General features: G+C 36.2%; 1 protein-coding gene across 1 annotated transcript in view; it reads right to left on the bottom strand.

Moving 5' to 3' along the window:
• The window catches only part of MALRD1 (MAM and LDL receptor class A domain containing 1), a 604,410-nt gene that overhangs the window by 429,859 nt on the left and 154,939 nt on the right, over positions 1–19,612 (bottom strand). The window contains exons 16-19 of the mRNA XM_027121490.1: positions 13,469–13,621; positions 12,476–12,581; positions 11,631–11,998; positions 7,644–8,056 (exon numbers count right to left, since the gene is read on the bottom strand). Of these exons, the coding sequence (XP_026977291.1) occupies positions 7,644–8,056; positions 11,631–11,998; positions 12,476–12,581; positions 13,469–13,621 (1,040 nt within the window). The remainder of the gene's footprint in view (positions 1–7,643; positions 8,057–11,630; positions 11,999–12,475; positions 12,582–13,468; positions 13,622–19,612) is intronic.

The raw sequence follows: 19,612 nt of genomic DNA, 5'->3' as shown, positions 1-19,612 counted from the left end.
ACACACACACACACACACACACACACACACACACACACACACACACAGCATCTATGTTTTCTCACTCCATTTTACTGCTCTAGCCAGAAGGGAGGAACTGGAAGTATGCATGAGTAGAACCCAAATGGCTCATATATGCAACATCGAGGACAAAAAGAAACCAAACCAGAGACAAAAACAAACCAAAGGATAGTTACACACAGTTTCAAATAGGCCATAGACTGAAAAGGGATAAAACACACTGGAATTAAAACATTCATAATTACCACTTTTCTAACTCTTTTTTTTTTTCTTTTACCAACCGATCAGCAATTTTAAAAAGTTAAACCCAACAACCCAAGTCTGTCTTTCTCTTTCTCTGTTTCTTTTCAGCATGGATTATATAAATATTTTGGATACTACTATAGCATGTATTAATTTCTATCACTTTCTAAATAACCCATAATATATATTAATAATATATATAAAGTATATTTCCAATGTTTAATGACCCATATTAATATTCTACTGTAATTTTGGAGGGTCAAAAATATTAGATGCCATTTAGTATTACGTAAGTCATAATGAGTAAGATTTAAATAATGGATTTATTAAGAAATTAGACTTGCTTTCTGAACCTTGCATTCTTGTAATACTCCTTACCTAAACTTTTCTTCCCGTCTCTACTCACGCATTCTTCACACCAGAAACCAAGCTCATCACTTTGTATCAGGATGTGCTGAAGAGCTGACACACAAAGCTATGGTTATGTTTGAATTCAGTGGAAGAACATAGCCCATGAGAAACTTAAGATTGTAAAATAAGATTTAGTATGCTGTTCAGTAAGCAACAGATCTATGAGTGTTGCTTCCACAGGCTTCAAGCCAGCAGATTCTATTCAAAACCTTTCAATGCAAATTCTAGCAAACTCTACACACTTGGAAGAAAAATGTTACATGAGGCTGCATAAATAATTTATACTTTTAGCATTTCTGTATATAATTTCCCAAAAAGTGGGATCAACTTAACATTATTAAATATGGTCCTATTTTATTTGCAACATAACTTATGAAACATTTTCCCTAGAAGTACTGAAAACTGATGCATCACCTAGGATTTAAAGGTATATCCCACATATGAAAAAATAAAGTATGATTATGAATAAGATTTCTAAAATCTTTTCACAAAATCCATCAGGGAAAAATCTCTTTATTACTGAAAGATGTTACCAGAACACTACACAATTCTTTCAGATTTAGTCAGAAAGTTCTGTGGCATTAAGAGGTCTGGCCAAAGAATATTTTCTTTGAAAGCCCATGTCCTCTCCTCCTGAGGGCCTACCTCATACACAAAGATATACTTCAGAAAACGAGGTCATGTCAGGAAAAAGTAAGCAGAAGCTTGTAAATACTGGTTCCTGTGGTGCCAAAGAATTAATAAGTTGCATTAAACAAGGTTTTTTGCAACACTTATCAGTGACTGCTGCTGACACTGAATCCATGCCAAGAAACTCAATCCTCCAAGAGAAAAGCAAAAGGGAGACAGATTTCAATTCTGAATAAGAAAATATTTTCTGTCAGTGTGTCCAAAGGTAGAATGGAAAAACCCCGTGAAGTAATAAATTCTTAACACTGGAGGTTCAAGAGTACAACTCGGTCAAATACTCATTGAGAAAGTGCTGGAGCTGATTTTATTGTTAAATAATTCAAAATGGAGCATTTTATGATTCTGATATGGTACACACCAATAAAGGCTGCTGAAAACATCAGATAATAGGTATTTGTGTGAAACAGGTACTTCTCATTATGTACCTAGACCCTCATTTAAGTGTCAGTAAAATATGATGTGTAGGTGAGAGCAGAAATGATGAAGAATCTCATTGTGTTCCCTTTGTTAGAAATTGTCCTTTCAGCAGGGCAGGAGTATGATCAGTATTATAAGAGTTGAAACCTCTTTAGAAGCTATCATTTGAGTTTTCTTCAAAATAGTTGTAATAAAGTGTCCCTTCTTTCTCAGTTTCATTCAGCAACCTCTACAACTGAGCATGGCTCAAATATTTTTCCTTGCTGACATGCGAATATGACCCTGCAAACAGGGTGCTCTATTAACAAGTTCTGATGTATTGATTTTTCATGGAAATTTCCTGATGATGGTATAAACTCAGAAAAAAGAGAGATGTCTTCTATCCAAAATGCATGCTGGGGAAATGAATTAGCAGGGAGTTCTAAGAAATTCTAAATAATGTTTTAAAAAACTGAAGGAAGTCTTTTTTTTTTTTAATTGAAGTATAGCTGATTTGCAATGTTGTGTTAGTTTCAGGTGTACAGCAAAGTAATTCAGTTATACATATAAATATGTATATATATATTCTTTTCTAGATTCTTTTCCCTGATAGGTTATTATAAAATATTGGGTATAGTTTCCTGTGCTATACAGTAGGTCCTTGTTAGTTATCTATTTTATATATAGTAGTGTGCATATGTTAATCCCAATTCCTAATTTATCCCCCCTTTCCCCTTTGGTAACCATAAGTTTGTTTTCTATGTCTGTGGGTCTATTTCTATTTTGTATATAAGTTCATTTGTATCTTCTTTTTTAGATACCACATATAAGCAGTATCATATATTTGTCTCCCTCTGGCTTACTTCACTTAGTATGATAACTTCTAGGTCCATCCATGTTGCTGCAAATAGCATTACTTCATTCTTTTTTATGGCTAATATTCCATTTTATATATATATATATATATATATATATATTTCCCATCTTCTTTATTCATTCATCTGTCGATGGACATTTAGGTAGCTTCCATGCCATTATTCTCATACATAAGGCTATTACAGCATAATTTTTTTTCTGTATTATGAAAATCTGGAAGTGTCCTCTAAAATATATTTAGGAAACACGTAGGGAAAATAGGTACAATTTCACAACATTCATATATTTTGAAAATTAGCCTTTTGGAATCAATCTATCATTCTCCATGGCACATAAATAAACACATTTTTCAGACCACCAGGGTAGCATTTGGAGAGTCAAAATTATTAGTTTACTAAATTGTGATCTTATTGGAAAAACAGTTTACCCAAGGAATCACTGGGATTATTAATCTTTGAGTTGTTACATATTGAATTTGAAAATCAAAACATTCAAGATAATATATTTTTCAGGTTTCCCAGTACCATTTACTAAAGAGAGACTATCCTTTCCCCATGTATTCTTGGAACCCTTAAAAAAGATTAGTTGACTATATGTTTGGGTCCACTTCTAGGTTCTCTATTCTGGGTTCTCTATGTGTATGTTTTTATGCCAGAAACAAAATGTTTTGAATATAAGTACTGTGTACTACAGTTTCAAATCAGGAACAGTGATGACTCCAGCTTTGTTCCTCTTTCTGAAGATTGCTTTGACTATGCAGGGTCTTTAGGGATTCTGTACAAATTTTAGGATTGTTTTCCTAATTCCATAAAAAAATGAATGTCAAGAGAGATTGCACTGAATCTATAGATCCCTTTGGGTAGTATGAATACTTTAACAATATTAATGCTTCCAAATCACGAAAATAGGACATCTATCAATTTACTAGTCTTACAAATTCTTTCAATAATGTCTTATAGTTCTCAGTGTACAGATCTTTCACCTCTTTGGTTAAATTTATTCCTAAATATTTTATTCTTTTTGGTGATATTGTAAATTGGATTGTTTTCTTAATTTTGTTTTCAGATCATTCACTGTTTGCACAGAAATGAAACTAATTTTTGTATGTTGATTTACTATCATACAACTATATTAAATTCATTGATTAGTTCTAAAAGTTCTTTGGTGGAGTGTTTAGAGGTTTCTATATACAAGACCATGTCATCTGAAAACACAGACAGTTTTACTACTTCCTTCCTGATTTGAATGCATTTAATTCATTTTTATTGCCTAATTGCTCTGGCTAGGACTTCCAGTACTACCTTGGATAGAAATGGTGAGAGTGAGCCTCCCATTGTCTTGTTTCTGATTTTAGAAGAAAAGCTTTCAGCTTTTCATGACTGAGTTAATGTTATCTGTGGACCTACCATATTTATTATGTTGAAGTATATTCCTTCTGTACCTAATTTGTTGAGAGATTTTTAATAAGAAAAAAATTGCTGAATTTTATCAAATGCTCTACCTGCAAGTACTGAGATGACTGTATAACTTTTAGTCTTCATTTTGTTAATGTGAGACAACTTCGAGCAGCTTAATTCATGTGTAATTGATGTTTCTAAAGGACAGGAGAGAGAGGAGGAGAAAGTTCTGGGGACTCTGAGTTAGTTAAAGCTTTCTTAGATACAACCCAAAAGCTTGATACACAGGATAACATATTGGTAAGTTGGACTTCACCAAAATTCAAAAGAATATGCTCTTCAAAAAAATCTCTTAAAAGAATGAAAGGACAAGCTACAAACTAGGAGAAAATACTTGTAATTCTTATATAACTGATAAAAGGTTTGCATCCTGAAAATATTTTAAAAGCTCACAAGTCAATAACAAGAAAACAAAAAAACCCAATTTAAAAAGAGGGCAAAAGATTTGAACAGACAATTGAAACTAGACATTCGTTTGGCAAATAAGCACATAAAAATACGTTCAACATAATTAATGCTTAGGTCAATGCAATCAATACCCCAATGAGATAACCACTGTACACTTGGAATGGTTAAAATTAAGAAGACTGATAATAACAAGTATTAACTAGGATGTGGAGGAACTGGAACTCTCATATTTTGCTGGGAATCAAAAATGGTATACTTTGTTGTGACCACCTAGAGGGGTGGGATAGGGAGGGTGGGAGGGAGGGAGACGCAAGAGGGAAGAGATATGGGGACATATGTATAACTGATTTACTTTTTTATAAAGCATAAACTAACATGCCATTGTCAAGCAATTATACTCTAATAAAGATGTTAAAAAAATGGTATACTTTGAAAAACAGAGGAAGAGTTTCTTAAAAAGTTAAACATACTCCTTCTATATGATCCAGCCATTCCACTCCTGGGTATTTACCCAAGAGAAATGAAAGCAGATGTTCATATAAATACTTACACACAAATATTCACAGCAGGTTTATTTATAATAGCCCAAACTACAAGCAACCCGTATTCTGATCAATAGGTAAATGGAGAAACTGTGCTGTATCCATATAATGGAATACTATTCAGCAACAGAAAATGAAGTATTGATATATTCTATAAGAAGAATGAATCTCAAAATAACTACACTGAATGAAATACATCAGAAAAAAAGTACATACTGTACTATTTCACTTATAGTATAAAAGTGTGGGGAGTGTACGTTGATGTATACTGAGAGGAAGTTCAGTGGTTATCAGGGATGGAAGTGAGGGCCAGAAGGAGGTATTACGAAGGGATATCAGGAAAGTTTTAGAAATGCAGTCCATTTATATTTGAATTATCTTGATTGTGGTGATGGTTTCAAAACTTTCAATATGTATAGTTTATAACATATCAATTATATCTCAATAAAGCTCATAATAAAAATTAGAAGTTTGACCTGAAGTTTTATATGCAATGACTTGCTGGCCATGCCACACATAAAAGCAGTGGCTGTTATTTCCACTGAGAATAATAAGCCAAACAGTTCCTATACCTGCACGTACAATCTGGTCCTAGCCCATGTGTTTCATTTTAAATGAATGATCCTGAAAAATCTTTGAATTTTTCTTTTAAACAAATATTTAATGAGTACCTGTTATCTGCTGGGCATGATACCAGGTAATTTCACCTGCAGTATCAGTTAATGAAAATGCTGGTTGTTGCTGCCCTTGCTCACTGGAACAGAAGCTATGTATATCCATTACCCAATGAACAAACACATCCTGTTGCTTAAATTGGACCCAGTCCTTAACTATCTTAAACAAATCATCTACACAGCATGCAGAATCTCTGATTTCATCTTTTCATACCTAAAATTCATAAAAAAAAAAAAAAAAAAGAACCCTTGGGGGCTTCCCCGGTGGTGCAGTGGTTGAGAGTCTGCCTGCCGATGCAGGGGCCGTGGGTCCGTGCCCCAGTCCGGAAAGATCCCACATGCCACGGAGCGGCTGTGCCCGTGAGCCATGGCCGCTGAGCCTGTGCTCCGCAACGGGAGAGGCCACAGCAGTGAGAGGCCCGCGTACCGTTAAAAAAAAAAAAAAAAAAAGAACCCTTGGATAAAATCAAATAGAGCATTCTGTGTAAGCCAGGATGGGTTTCAAACCTCAGTATTTATGTTTTAGATTCACAACCAAAGGATTCCTTGGTTAGTTCCATGGTCAACTGACTCTGAAGCTGTTCCCATGTCAGGCTGATTTTCTTCTGGAAACCAATGCTTGACTAAATATCATAAGTAGAGTTTATCCATTAAATACTAGTTAAGCCCAAATTACAATTGACCTGATTAGACTAAGAATTAATTTGAAGTGGATAAGCCATTATTAAATAAAAGTCAAAGATCCCTCTTCAGTTTCATTTCACACGATTACATGCATCTTACCATTGTGGCTGAACTGCAAGATATCACTCTACACATGGCAGATTAGTTCTCATGATTTCTGCTTATGTCTATCTGGACAAATCACCAATCCCAATGTGTTCTCTACTGAGCACGTACAAGGTACATCTATGATGGCACTGACGTACCAGCTGGCCTGGAGCTAAGTTCTTGGCTACAAAACTGTTAACTCGAGACATTCAGATAAAGACAGTGCTTTCAATTAGGGTAATGCAAAAAAAAAAAAAAAAAAAGTTTAGCCAGTAAAAGTAAGAAGTTTCTTCCAATATATCATATGTAGATCTATTTGGCCAAAAGGAGAAAACAATCTTCAACGCTCCTACATGTTACAGGCTGTATGATATATTGGAAGCAGAAAGAACGTGAATTAACTAGACACCTGTGGGTTATCGTCCAAGTCCTTGTTTTCCTGCTTACCATCTATTTGGCCAGGGATAAACAACAACCTGAGTTTTTTCCTTTATATCTATAAAATTGGCAAAAAGGATCTCTGACTTACCCACTTCAAGGAATTGCTGAATCAAATAGATAATATATGCAAAAGTCCTTCACAAAACTGTAAAAGCCACATAAGCATTTGAACTTTCTATTGCAAGTCTGACTTTCAGGAGAAGGTAGGTAAGATTTAGAGTAAAGAATATTCCACCAGGAGTACGAAACCTAGATTCAGACTCTGGTTCTGCCCCAGAATAGCTTTTCCAACAAAGCCTGCACTCTTCCTGGATGTTTTTTGCTTACCTACGAAAATGTGAAAAAGTCAAATGATAGATTCAAACTAACAAATCTGAGAGTCTGAACTTTTTGGAGAAGACAAAAGATTGTGTGAAACTCTTTTCCTCCAAGTTTTTCATTTCAGCACAACAATTACTTAAAACGGGAGGAACCTGCAGCTGTGTCCAGTGCCATGTGTCCAGCTTCAGAGACTTTCATCACACATTACTGTGGGTATTCAAGGAGGAAAGCAACCTAACGAGCTTTGGTACACTCTTCATTACATGACAAATATGTGTCAAAGTAACTGATCAAATTTCACTTACTTTTAATTCAAGAATATAGTGATCTTTCATATTCCTTAGACATCCTGACTCATTTCCAATACAGCTTGTGAAGCCCATTATCCATACCTGAAAAGGCCTCCTGCTGAAAATGTTGAGGTGTTTCCTTATCCAAATGTTGCCTTGATCCCCAAATATTTCCCATAGCAGCTGTCCTCTTGTGTTGTTCCAGATTCGCTGGTAGATGGCCAGCTTGTAAATGTGCTTTCCAAACATGTGGTAATAAAAGCGGAAGGTGCAGCCCACTACATCAGTGGCATTGATGATCGGGCTGAGTAAAGCAGCTCGGTGTTGGAAAACCTGTGGTTCAGAAGATTCTATGTAGAGATAGTGTCCTTTAGCTGTGCCCAAAGTATTATCCTTCATCGGCCCTGTATTAAGTGTTGACGTTGGACCCTGGTTCCAGGTCCAATCAAAATCATCTTCTGTATCTTGTTCCCAGTTACAAATTCCATTTTCAAAGTCACATTGAAGTTCAGGTACTGAAATTGGCATGAAATAAAATCAAAAGATAATCAAGGACAAAAATAACTATGAATGGGAATACTATCAATAGTTGATACTTTGCTCCTGCCAAGGTAAACCACTTTAATTTTTTTAATGCAACATTAAAGCAAAACGTTTAAAAGAGTAACTAAATCCTAGCTAATACATCAAATGATAATATTTTATAGCCAGAAGGTGGAATTACTTTGGCCATTATTTCCCAAATGCCTTTTCTACCCATCCCTTGCCCACTGTTAGTACCATGACTCTATGCAAATGATCACTACCCCATGGCTGGCTTGCTGCCACAAACTTCTGGCTCAGTGGATTTCAACTTTAGCTGAATGTTCCAATCACCAGTGAACATTAAAAAAAAAAAATTAAAGCTCAGAATTCACCTCCAGACATGTTGATTTAATTAGTTCAAATGGTGTAGCCAAACATCAGGATACTTTACTAGCTCACTTGGTGATTCTAACATGCAGGGCTAACAAGAGTCATAACTTAACAGATCTCTATCTTTCAGCATCCCCTGGGGTGCATGGTAAAATTGCTTACTCCATGGTAAAGTCCTGCACAAATACTACTATGTTAGGTATGGAGTGAAGCCCAAGAATTCATATTTTTAACAAGCACCCAAGATGATTCTGATGCAGGTATTTTCCAGACCTCACTTTGAAATCAAATTCTTCTCTCTGGTTCCATCCTGCCCCAGTTTCAAGCATCCCTCCACACTTGTAAAAGAATGACCATCTTTAAATGGTAGTTTATCATTTTTTCTCTATTGAGAATCCTTTAATATTGACTCATTTAATCTCAGCTTAAATCTAAACTTCTCTATCTTTCAAGCTTCACTCTTCCCAGATTAAAATAACTTCCTGTTCGTCCCCAACTGCCTTTCCCCTTGGCATGCACCAATTTACCATCGTGCCCTAAACCTCTCACCCCTCTGTCTCTATTTATGCTTATTATTATGCCTATTTTGCCATTTCTTAGCTGTGTCTCCTCAGTGGTAATCTTTTCTTCTCACTGGATTGTGGCTCCTTTGAGCTGGTGCTTTTAAACTTCTAACTCCCTTTGGTCAGTAGAAGAATTCAAAGCACTTTTAAAGAATTGACCAGTCCCTTATCAACTGAATACTCTACCTACATTTGCAGGATATAGGAATGTATGCATTTTTCAGGATGTGATGATTTTGTCGACACCAAGCACTTGTTTAGAATAAATGGGATAGAATATACAAATACTGTATTTGTATACAAATGTATACAAATACATTTGAGAGTATTTGGGCAGAAGGGACAGGATTTAAAATTAAGGAGGAGTTCCACATTTTAGCTTCATTTACATAAGTTAATATTTTTGAAAGACAAACGTCAGCAGGCCTTTAACCATTCATCTTATAACGGCACTTGGCGCCAAAGTGAACAAATATTCTGAAACAATAAATAAAAGGATATGTGAATAAATGCAGCCAGGCAAGAACAAATCATCTGTCTCTGAAAACCACAGAACAGGAGCTTAGACCTAATGAGGGGAATCAAGTGAGTAAATGGCAAATGGGAGATGAGCTTTCTTTTGATGTTTCCTCACTTGTGACTAATCAACGCAGCTGGGACGTGAACTGGACCCCACAGGTCCCCTGCAGGTGTCAGTCTTGGGTTGTGCAGAGGAAGGGGGATGTCAAGCTACTGAGGTTTTTGACATAAAATTGGCCCTAAAGCCAACTTCTTCATACTGACTGCATGCTCAATCTTTATTTCAAAAGGGAAGGCACGTGGCTCCACCCTTAAATGAAAGACCACGTTCTAAACATACTTTAGAAAATAGAGCATCAATTTCTGGATGTCTAACCCATTCTGTTAATAAATTACTAGGTCTGGGGACTTCCCTGGCTGTCCAGTGGTTAAGACTATGCACTTCCACTGCATGGGGTGTGGTTCGATCCCTGGTCGGGTAACTGAGATCTTGCATGCCGCAGCCAAAAAAAAAAAGGAAAAAGGAAGTCTCCATTTAAAAACTTTACTACGTCTAAATGCAAGGCTGCGAGAGAAACTGACAGTCACTACTATTTCCCTTCATTGATACTTAGTCACAAGAAGTATTTTGATAATCCCATTCTACTCAGTTAATGCTGAGAAGTTTGAAGGATAATTTGCTTATTTTCAGTAACAGATCAACATTTTTAAGAAGTGGGATTTGAAGTACATGAAAAAGATGAAAAGGCTTTCTAAATTTGCAAAAATAAATTACCTTTAGGACAAGCAACACTTCTTATAACAGCCATTGTCGAAATCATCAATTTTATTTATATGCACTAAAGGTATTAGCTGTGTAACGAGCTGCATGGTAATTCTGACTTTAATGTGCCTGACTGTATTAAACACCACGTATGTGCAAAACTCTCTACAATGATTTATATGGAAATTTCTCAATGTAATGTTTCCTATGATGTACCAAGCATTTGATGGCTTTACTTTGGTTTATGGTAAGTCTCCCAATTTAATAGGCACATAACTTGAATTTAAAGAATTGTTGCTATTTCTGGGTAACGAAAGATGCAAACTTTCTCTGACTGATGTTGGTAATTAAAAAAGAAAAACGTCTCTTAGCCTCTGACTCATTTTCAGGACCAAATGCACTAGGCACTACCAGGAACCAGGTTTATTAAATTGCAAGATATACATAATCATCAGGTATGATAAACTTTTTGGTAATTTAAACCAGAAGCTCGGGGTTTACCTTTGACACCTCACTCTCCGCTCCCTGTAGCCAGAAGATTTTTAAACGTCCCTACTAAATATCCCTCCTCCAACTTTAGTCCATCCATCTCCACCACTTGTCACTGTTATAGAGGCTGCCAGCCCCTCTCAGGGGAACTACTGCCAACGGCCTCCTAGTAAATCTCCTGAACCTACTGTCCTCTAATCCATGCATTACATTGTATCCACAGTGACATTTTTAAATCTGCCAATTTTATTATATTACCTTCCTTCTTAAAAACCTTCAGATGAGGGAAAACTTCCTTAAGACAGTCCACAAAGATCTGCTAATCTGGCCTCCATCTCCATCCTTATGTTGCATCCTGTTTCCCCTTATTGCCTTACTCCAACCATACTGGGTATCTCGCAGCTGCCATGCACTCATCTATCAGGGCTTTGCATACATGTATTTACTTATTATTTTTCAGATCTCAGCTAAGTCATCACCTCTAGAAAGTCCAATGCCATAATTATAGAAAGCCATAGCACCCCCATTTGAAACTCCTGTCAACACTGTCATTTTACATTTATTTTTTAAATATGTGGATATCTATCTCCTCAATTAGACTGTAAGCTCCCTGAGGTCAGGGACTCTGTATAACTGTCCTCATCACTCTCTCTCTAGTATCCAATTCATAAATATACATAATAAATACTGATGGCTTGACTAATTAATTAATCACACATAACATTCGTTGACTTTGGAACAATGCTTAGGGCCTTTATCTTGACTGACTAGAAAACAGTGAACCAATCAAGATCACCACCATCAAAATGAGTCAGAGGGACCAGAAAGAAGAGCACTTACCACAGTTGACCTCATCAGTATTATCACCACAATCATCCACCAGATCACATAACTGAAGCTTTGTTATGCAAGCCTTCGTGTGTAGACACCAGAAACGATCTGGCCCTTTGCAGCTCTTCGAAGGGAGTGGAAGAATACAATTTTCAAATCTGACATCATCGATAGCCGAGACCCCATCATAAACACCAAGGCTGACTTTATGTAGTGACAAATAGAAGGGCTGAGTAAGGCGTCCAAGCTGAACAGTCGCCTGGGACCACTGGTTGCCCTGGTTATATAATACTCTCCAGAGGACTGTGGAGTCACTGGAATTTTCCATGTGTAGCTGTAACTCAGCTGCTCCCACTGATAGGCCATAGTTATAAAACCTGAAAGAGAACAAACAAAAGAAATGGAAATGATTTAGGCAATAGACTAAATATTTAACTTTTAGACTCTTCCACTCAGTTAACGGTCAATTAAGAATGAGTTGTAATAATAGATGCCTTTAGTTATTATTGCAGAATTGTGGCCACCTGTTTGCAAGAGCTTCTCTGCCGAGGTGCATATTCTGGCTCTCAGGACCCCGTGAGCCTTTCTCAAGGAGTTTAGTCCAGAACACAGGAAGCAGTGTTAACTAAATTATAATCCATTGTTGGAGGGAGAGTCCCTTTCATCTTAAGTAAGAACGTAACAAATATTGATAATGTGCTCCTAAGTAAAATGCTAATTGTGCGGATCTAACGCAATAGCTATTTTTAAAGCAAAGCCAGATTACAGGACAAATTACAATATCTAGTAAATGCAGGAGTATGCCTGGAACCGCCGGGCTGCTCGAGTAGTTGACCATTTTTTTTAGTATTTACCAGAAGGAAAGTGTGCATCCAGGTCCTGTCTGGCCGAAAGTTGGGCTCTGGAGTTTAGCAATTTGTGATAAGCTGTTGCTTTTCTTCAGAATGAACATAAAGTGCCCTATTGGGATACAAAAAGAAACCATTAGTTTGACCTACTAAATTCTAAAATGAGACATCTGTCTGTAAACCCTACACTGAAGACTATACGACAATTAAAAATCAATAAAAGTGACTGTTAGTCAAATTTACTCTTACAAATATTAAACTATTATCTAGAGCTAGGTCAAAATTATGCCAAAAACAACTGGTAATTTCAGTTAAGTCAGCCAAAATATATCTATATTCTATCTCCAAAACCCATAAAGGAGTGGTTCTACGTTGACAACATAAGTATAATAGACAATATTCAACTATCCTACTATTTGTTGTAGTAACACAGAACTTTACTGCTTCTCTTTCTCTTTTCAGACCCGAGCAAAGGTAAACTGAACTACAGATCTTCCTTGACTTAAGATGAAGTTACATCTGATAAACCCATCATAAATTGAAAATATCAAAGTCCAAAATGCATTTAATACATCTGACCTACTGAACATCACAGCTTAGCCGAGCCTACCTTAACCAAGCTCAGAAAACTTACATTAGCCCACAGTTGGGCAAAATCATCTCAGAGCCTATTTTATACTAAAGTGTTGAATATCTCATGTAATTTATTGAATGCTGTACTGAAAGTGAAAAACAGAACGGTTGTCAGCATATCAACTGTCCACCGTGGGGATTGCGTGGCTGACTGGGAGCAGTGGTTCTGCCTCTGCCCAGCATCAGGAGAGAGTATCACAAGTATATTGCTAGCCCGGAGAAAGGTCAAATTTCAAAATGTGAAGCACAGTTTCTACTGAACACGCATCTCCTTTCACACCATCATGAAGTTGACAAATCATTAGGTCAAACCACCATAAGCTGGGGAAAGTCTGTAGGTACAGAGACACTGTGCATTCTTCTTACCTTGAGATGTGTTGTGAGTGTGATCCCAAGGTGGAGCCTGTTGCTCAAAATCAGCAGAGAGGTTACTTCTAGAGCTCCAGGTCCAGTCAAAATCATCCTCACTAGCTGCTTCAAACCAACCACAGCTATTTGCTTCAAAGTCACATTCAGCAACTGAAGAACAAAAACGTAGCTTTTAGGTTGACTCTCCAAGGTGATCACACACTTTAAGAAGGGTAGACAACCCTTCTACCCTTGGAAATCACCTTGTTACTCTTCCCTAAGTACATTAAAGCCACACTTGATGAAAAAAAGGATCCTATCTGATCCTCCCTAAAACTCAGAATTCTGCTTTTCATAATAGAAATTGATAAGGCAAAATTATCAATTTAAGAATATTTTCCAAATATTCTTTCTAATAAACAGCATCATTCAGCCATATTGCTTACAGAATTGCCAAGGTCTGACTAATTTATTTTGATACTCATGTTAGTTTCTCTGCTGCTATTACATCATCTGGAAGACTTCATTGTTCCTACAGAGTATTTTACACTAAACCGTGAAAAGCTACTTCTAAAAAATTTAATGTTTGAAAAATTCAGATCCATTATATTTAATATGAATGTTCACCTCTAATTTTTGTAGCGCTTACTATTTCCCAAAACATTGAATACATCACCTAATTGGCAGAAGGCAGAATAATTTGACCTATTCCTCAAGTAAATATGAAGAGAAATAGTTAAATTACACAAAGACATTCTGGAGGAGGAAAAGAAGAAAAGAGAGAGAAAGGGAAAGAATGGGAAGTTATAATAATAGCAGTGTCAAATTATAGCTAATATGTGATGAATACCTAATGTAATAGACCCTGTACTGAAGGTTTTATATAAATCTAGCTTTTACAGTAACTCTTGGGAGAAGGTATTATTGCTGCTTTACAGAGGAAGAAAGGAAGGTTTAGGGAAGTTTTTAACTTAACCAAGGTCATATAGTTAGAAAGTTGTAGAGACTGATTGAAATCCAAATATTCTAACTCCTAGTCTAATATTCTTTCTGCAACTGTTGACAATAACTTTTAATTGTCATTAGATTGGAAAAGGGATAAACCAGAAAGGCATAATCTGAATTTGTTTACTGTGGATATTCAGGTGTTACTACAGACTCCAGTGCAAAATAAGATTTGCCCCCATTGATGATTACTACACTTGGACCCTTGGCCATTGGATATTTTTATCCAAGGATATAGTAATAAACTATATAGATCTTCCCTTAAAAAAATAACTTAGGAAGTAAACAATAAATTTAGAAGATAAAAGTATAAAGTAAATCACTCAGTGAGATTAAAAAATGTTAAATTGTAAAGGCATTTTTACCTAATGATAAATCATGCTTAATTTTGAAAATGCTTCCTTCCACATGGGGAGGAATGTGAGTTGAGTAGTAACATCATAAACACTATTGATTTTTTTTAAGTTTCTGGGAAATATGTGATCTCAGAAAATATTTGTTTTCTATCAGGTCTCCTGGTCCAAAATATGGCCAGCAGAATACTTTCAAATTTTACCAAAAGTCAATGAGAATGTATGAATACATTTTAAAATAAATACTTTAAGAATGTTGCATCAACTTTAATAAGCAAGAGATAACTATATTTCAATAGAGACAGATAGAAATCAGCAAAACGGAGAGACTACTGCTATACCTAGAATAAAGATTTCTCAAGTTTAGAAATCTGTGGTGAAGCAAAATTAAATGCTACTCAAAAGTGAAAAACAACAATGATAAGTTAGGAATAAATGCTAAGAATATTTAACTCTTTGTATTTTCAACAGCCATCTCTATAAATATAAATAACCCATAAATATATATAGATTCCAGTATGTAGATGCTATTTCAATCCCAGGGGAAGCAAATACTTTTGATTCCTATTTCAGACAATCCGAAAAAATAGGATCCAGGAGTTTTTGTTATGCAAATAGAGAAAGAAAACAAGTTATTGCTACTATATATCTATCCCACATAGACCCCTGGAAAGGAAAACTTATCATCTGCTATCTCAGGAGATATTGCTGTGGAAATAAATGAATATTCAAATAGTAGTAAAATTTAAGAAACTATTGCAGCAATTCTGTAGTTCTCTTAGATAAGGCTCTTCAAAGACAGTGATTTTTAAGAGATGATTATGCTGTTCAAATTCAAATGTGCCTTTCTAGTATACTTTGTTCCTATATATTTAGATTTCTATACACATTTAAAACCTCACCTTGATTAATCAGAGATGTAATAATCAGATGAAATTAACCTTCTTGTTAGCCAGGAATCAAATATACACCTCATTAGAACAGTTTTTGGAAAAATATGTAATCTTTTACTTAGAAATACAATATCCTGGGTAAGTTTTAATAACTGAGGTTGAAGGATTCTTCGCTGTTTTCTAGACCAACATCATGGACTTCCTCAATTATCATCATCATCATCAGAATCGACATTTTGCAGTAACAACTGCAGTTACCATTTATTCGAGGTTTATTGTGTACCAAGCTTTGTGCTAGGGGCCGTTACATTCAAAACAGGTTGTCTACTGACACAGAATTTCCAAAAATTTTGCTTGTCTCTTCTATGGCTATGGATAGAAAGGCTAGTAACTCTAGCAGCTTTTAATTTTTTGAGTAAAATTACCCTGTGGCTTCTACTAGTTATGTCAGTATTATTATAGTCTCTGTCCCTGGGGAAAGCGTGCTAGGGGGTAGTTGGTAGACTAACAAATAGGTCCATCACCCTACACTATCCCTGGCATTTTTAGAGCTTTTCACTGAGGGAAAAGAAGATGAATTTCTGTAAGAGCCAAGAAAACTTGTTGGGGGGGGGACAACAGAATCAGACGCTGTCTCATTTCAGATTCACTGTTTTAGAACTTCTTTGACAGTTGGGGATGATTCCTACCGAGGTTCATGTGTAAGGAATAAACATGAAGTATACAAAGGTGAAATCTGGCTGACAATTTGGGCCTCACATAAAGACTTAAAAATATATAGAAGAGCACTTATTGGTATTCACCCAAAAGAGTTGAAAACTTATGTCCATACAAAACTCTGCACACGGATGTTTAGAGCTGCCTTATTCACAATTGACAAAACTTGGAAGCAACGAAGATGTCCTTCTGTTGGTGAATGGTTGAATAAACTGTGGTACATCCAGACAGTGAAATATTATTCAGTGTTAAAAAGAAGTGAGCTATCAAGCCATGAAAAGACATGGAGCAACCTTAAATGCATATTACTAAGTGGCCAATCTAAAAAGGCTACATATTGTATGATTCCAACTATTTGAAATTATGGAAAACACAAAGCTATAAAGATACTAAAAAAGTCAGTGGTGGCCAGCAGCTGAGGGTGACGGGAAGGAGGAAGAGTTGGAGCACAAAGGATTTTTTATGTGAAAAGACTCTATATGACGCCATAATGATAGCTGTCATTATACATTTGTCCAAACCTATAGAAAGTACAACACCAAGGGTGAACCCTAATGTAAACAATTGACTTTGAGTGATTAGGATGTATCAGTGTAGGTTTGTCAATTGTAAACAAACGTCCCAGTCTGGTGGGAGGTGTTGATAATGGAGGAGGCTATGGATGTCGGGGGTGTGGGGTATATGAGAAAACCTGGTGCATTTTTCTCAATTTTTCTGTGAACCTGAAACTACTCTTTAAAATGTCTTAATAGTTAACTACTATTTAATGTAAGTGCTCTAAAGAAAACACAAAATTTATAGGACAAAATATGTCCTGACACATCATGTGGTTGAACTTCAAACTCCCTTTGGTCTTAGCCACACCGGCAAAAGATGACCAAGTTTAGGGGGGAAAAATGGCTAAACGGGCTTCTCTGGTGGCGCAGTGGTTGAGAGTCCACCTGCCGATGAAGGGGACACAAGTTCGTGCCCCAGTCCGGGAAGATCCCACGTGCCGCGGAGCTGCTGGGCCCGTGAGCCGTGGCCGCTGAGCCTGTGCGTCCGGAGACTGTGCTCCGCAACGGGGGAGGCCACAACAGTGAGAGGCCCACATACAGCACCAAAAAAAAAAAAAAAGGCTAAACATGCAGGTGGTAATTGTAAAAAGTTAGAAAACTGGAGCCTACCACTGTGGATTACAGAGAACAGCAAAGGCACAAATGCAGTGTGGAAGACATGCATTCAATACGTATGTTATCTTATTTATTCCTCCTGAAATATACATAAGAATATTGTCCCCATTTTAGAGCTGGGAAACATAAGGCTGAAAGAAGAGTAACATATAATTTCTCAGGGCTCATTATTGCTGACACAATTCCTTCCCAGACCTTTGATGTCAAAGCCTGTGCTCTTAAAAAAATTATACTGTTTCTAGTAGTTTAAAAAGTAATAATAATTATATCTAACAATTTTTGGACAATTCTTATACGCCAGGCACGTACTATGTGTTTTTAATGCAAGATCATATAAAATCTAAACATGCATAACCACAGGATATGCTCTGGAAGCAGATTCTAAACTATATAAAAGTCCACTAGATTGGCTCTCCCTGTTTATTTTAAGCTTTTTTTTTTTCTCTAGCCTTTTGACCTTCCTAAAAGTTCCATGAAGGACAAAAGTTAATTGAGTATTCTAGTATGTTGGCTTCAGTTCACTGAGGTTGTACTCTGTTTGATTAAGCAGAGGTTACTACAAACGTCAAATGCATTAAGACTATATATCCTATTTTAAAACATGTTCTCTACCAATTATATTGCTTTGAGCTTCAGGCTTTTCCATTCATTCAAATGGTCATATGTTTGGAAATACGATAAGGTTGAAGTAACTGAACTCTAGACTTCATCAATAGTTAATATTCATTAGTTATTTAAAACATATAATAGTAAGGGAATACTTGCAAAAGTGCCATGAAATTTAAAAAGTCTATAAAAATAAATAACAATAATGAGATATTTTAAAGAATACTAAAGCATAAATAACTAAATAACATTTGGCATTCAAAACTACTGCATTTGAAATAAGAATGATTAATTACATCATTCTACATGTGATTTTCAGGGTCTCCTGTGATCTGACCAATAAAGACACTGTTGGAAGACAATTCCCCACAGGTCTCTCATATTTCTGCATGTGTTATAAGCTGAGTCATAAACTGTCTATTTGTTCCAAACATCTTTTCAAGGATGTTTAAACAGCAAATAATCATGAAGAATAGAGAGAGTGATTCTGTCTACCAGAGGGCAAGTTCTTATCCAATATAATATAATAAAGATAATGTTTCCCTCTAAAGCAAAGGTCAGACATTTTGTTTGAATCCCACTATAAAAGATTTGGATTCCAGAAGCTCAGGCTTTCTTACCTGTAACGCCAACCCACTTTATATGTACATCCACCTGGGCCCCTCTGTGTTGCCCTGGGACTCAGAAAGCAAGAGGAAACAAGGCAAGCATGATGCTTATTATGCTGTTTGTTATACTATTAGTAATAAAGTCCTTTGTCTCTGACCCAGGAGTCTCACCCCTCCTGACATCCATAAAACTATGGCAGATAACTTGTTAGCTTATAACTAGGGTAAAGTTTCAGACCCTTCACAGTTGTCAACACAAACTACATTAAACTTTATATGTATAGTACCCACCATTAAGAAGCTTAAAATCTAGCATGGGAAATTTATAAGCAAATAGGCAATTGTAATAGCATAATAACTACCATGTACTCATTCATTCATTCTTCATTCATCTGACAAACATTTATTGAGTACATGCTATATGTTTGGCACAGGTATAGAGCCTAAGAACACAGCAGTGAAAAAAAGCAGTGGGGCGGGGCGGGGGGGAGCGGAAGAAACCAGAAAAAAAAATCTGTCCTCATGGAGATAAAATCAGAGAGGTTACTTTAATTTTTTGGCTTTAATTTTGAGTCAGATTGAAGAAAAATTGAGATGTTTTAAGCAGAGAAGTGACAAAATCTGACTTAACCTGATCACGGTGGCTGCTGTATTCAGAGGAGACAGAGTGGGTCGGGTGGGCAAGAAAAGAAGCAGGAAGATAGTACAAAAATCCAGATCTGATAATGGTCTGGGCCAGAGTGGTTGCAATGAAAATAAGGATGAGTGAGGCGTTCTGGATGTTTTTTTTTTTTTTTTTTTTTTTTTT

This window comes from Aethalodelphis obliquidens, unplaced genomic scaffold (genome assembly GCF_003676395.1).
Source record: "Aethalodelphis obliquidens isolate GAN/ISIS:26980383/991018 unplaced genomic scaffold, ASM367639v1 scaffold23, whole genome shotgun sequence".
NCBI lineage: Eukaryota > Metazoa > Chordata > Mammalia > Artiodactyla > Delphinidae > Aethalodelphis > Aethalodelphis obliquidens.
The sequence above is the reverse complement of the archived record's forward strand: the minus strand, read 5'-3'. Positions and strand labels throughout refer to the sequence as shown.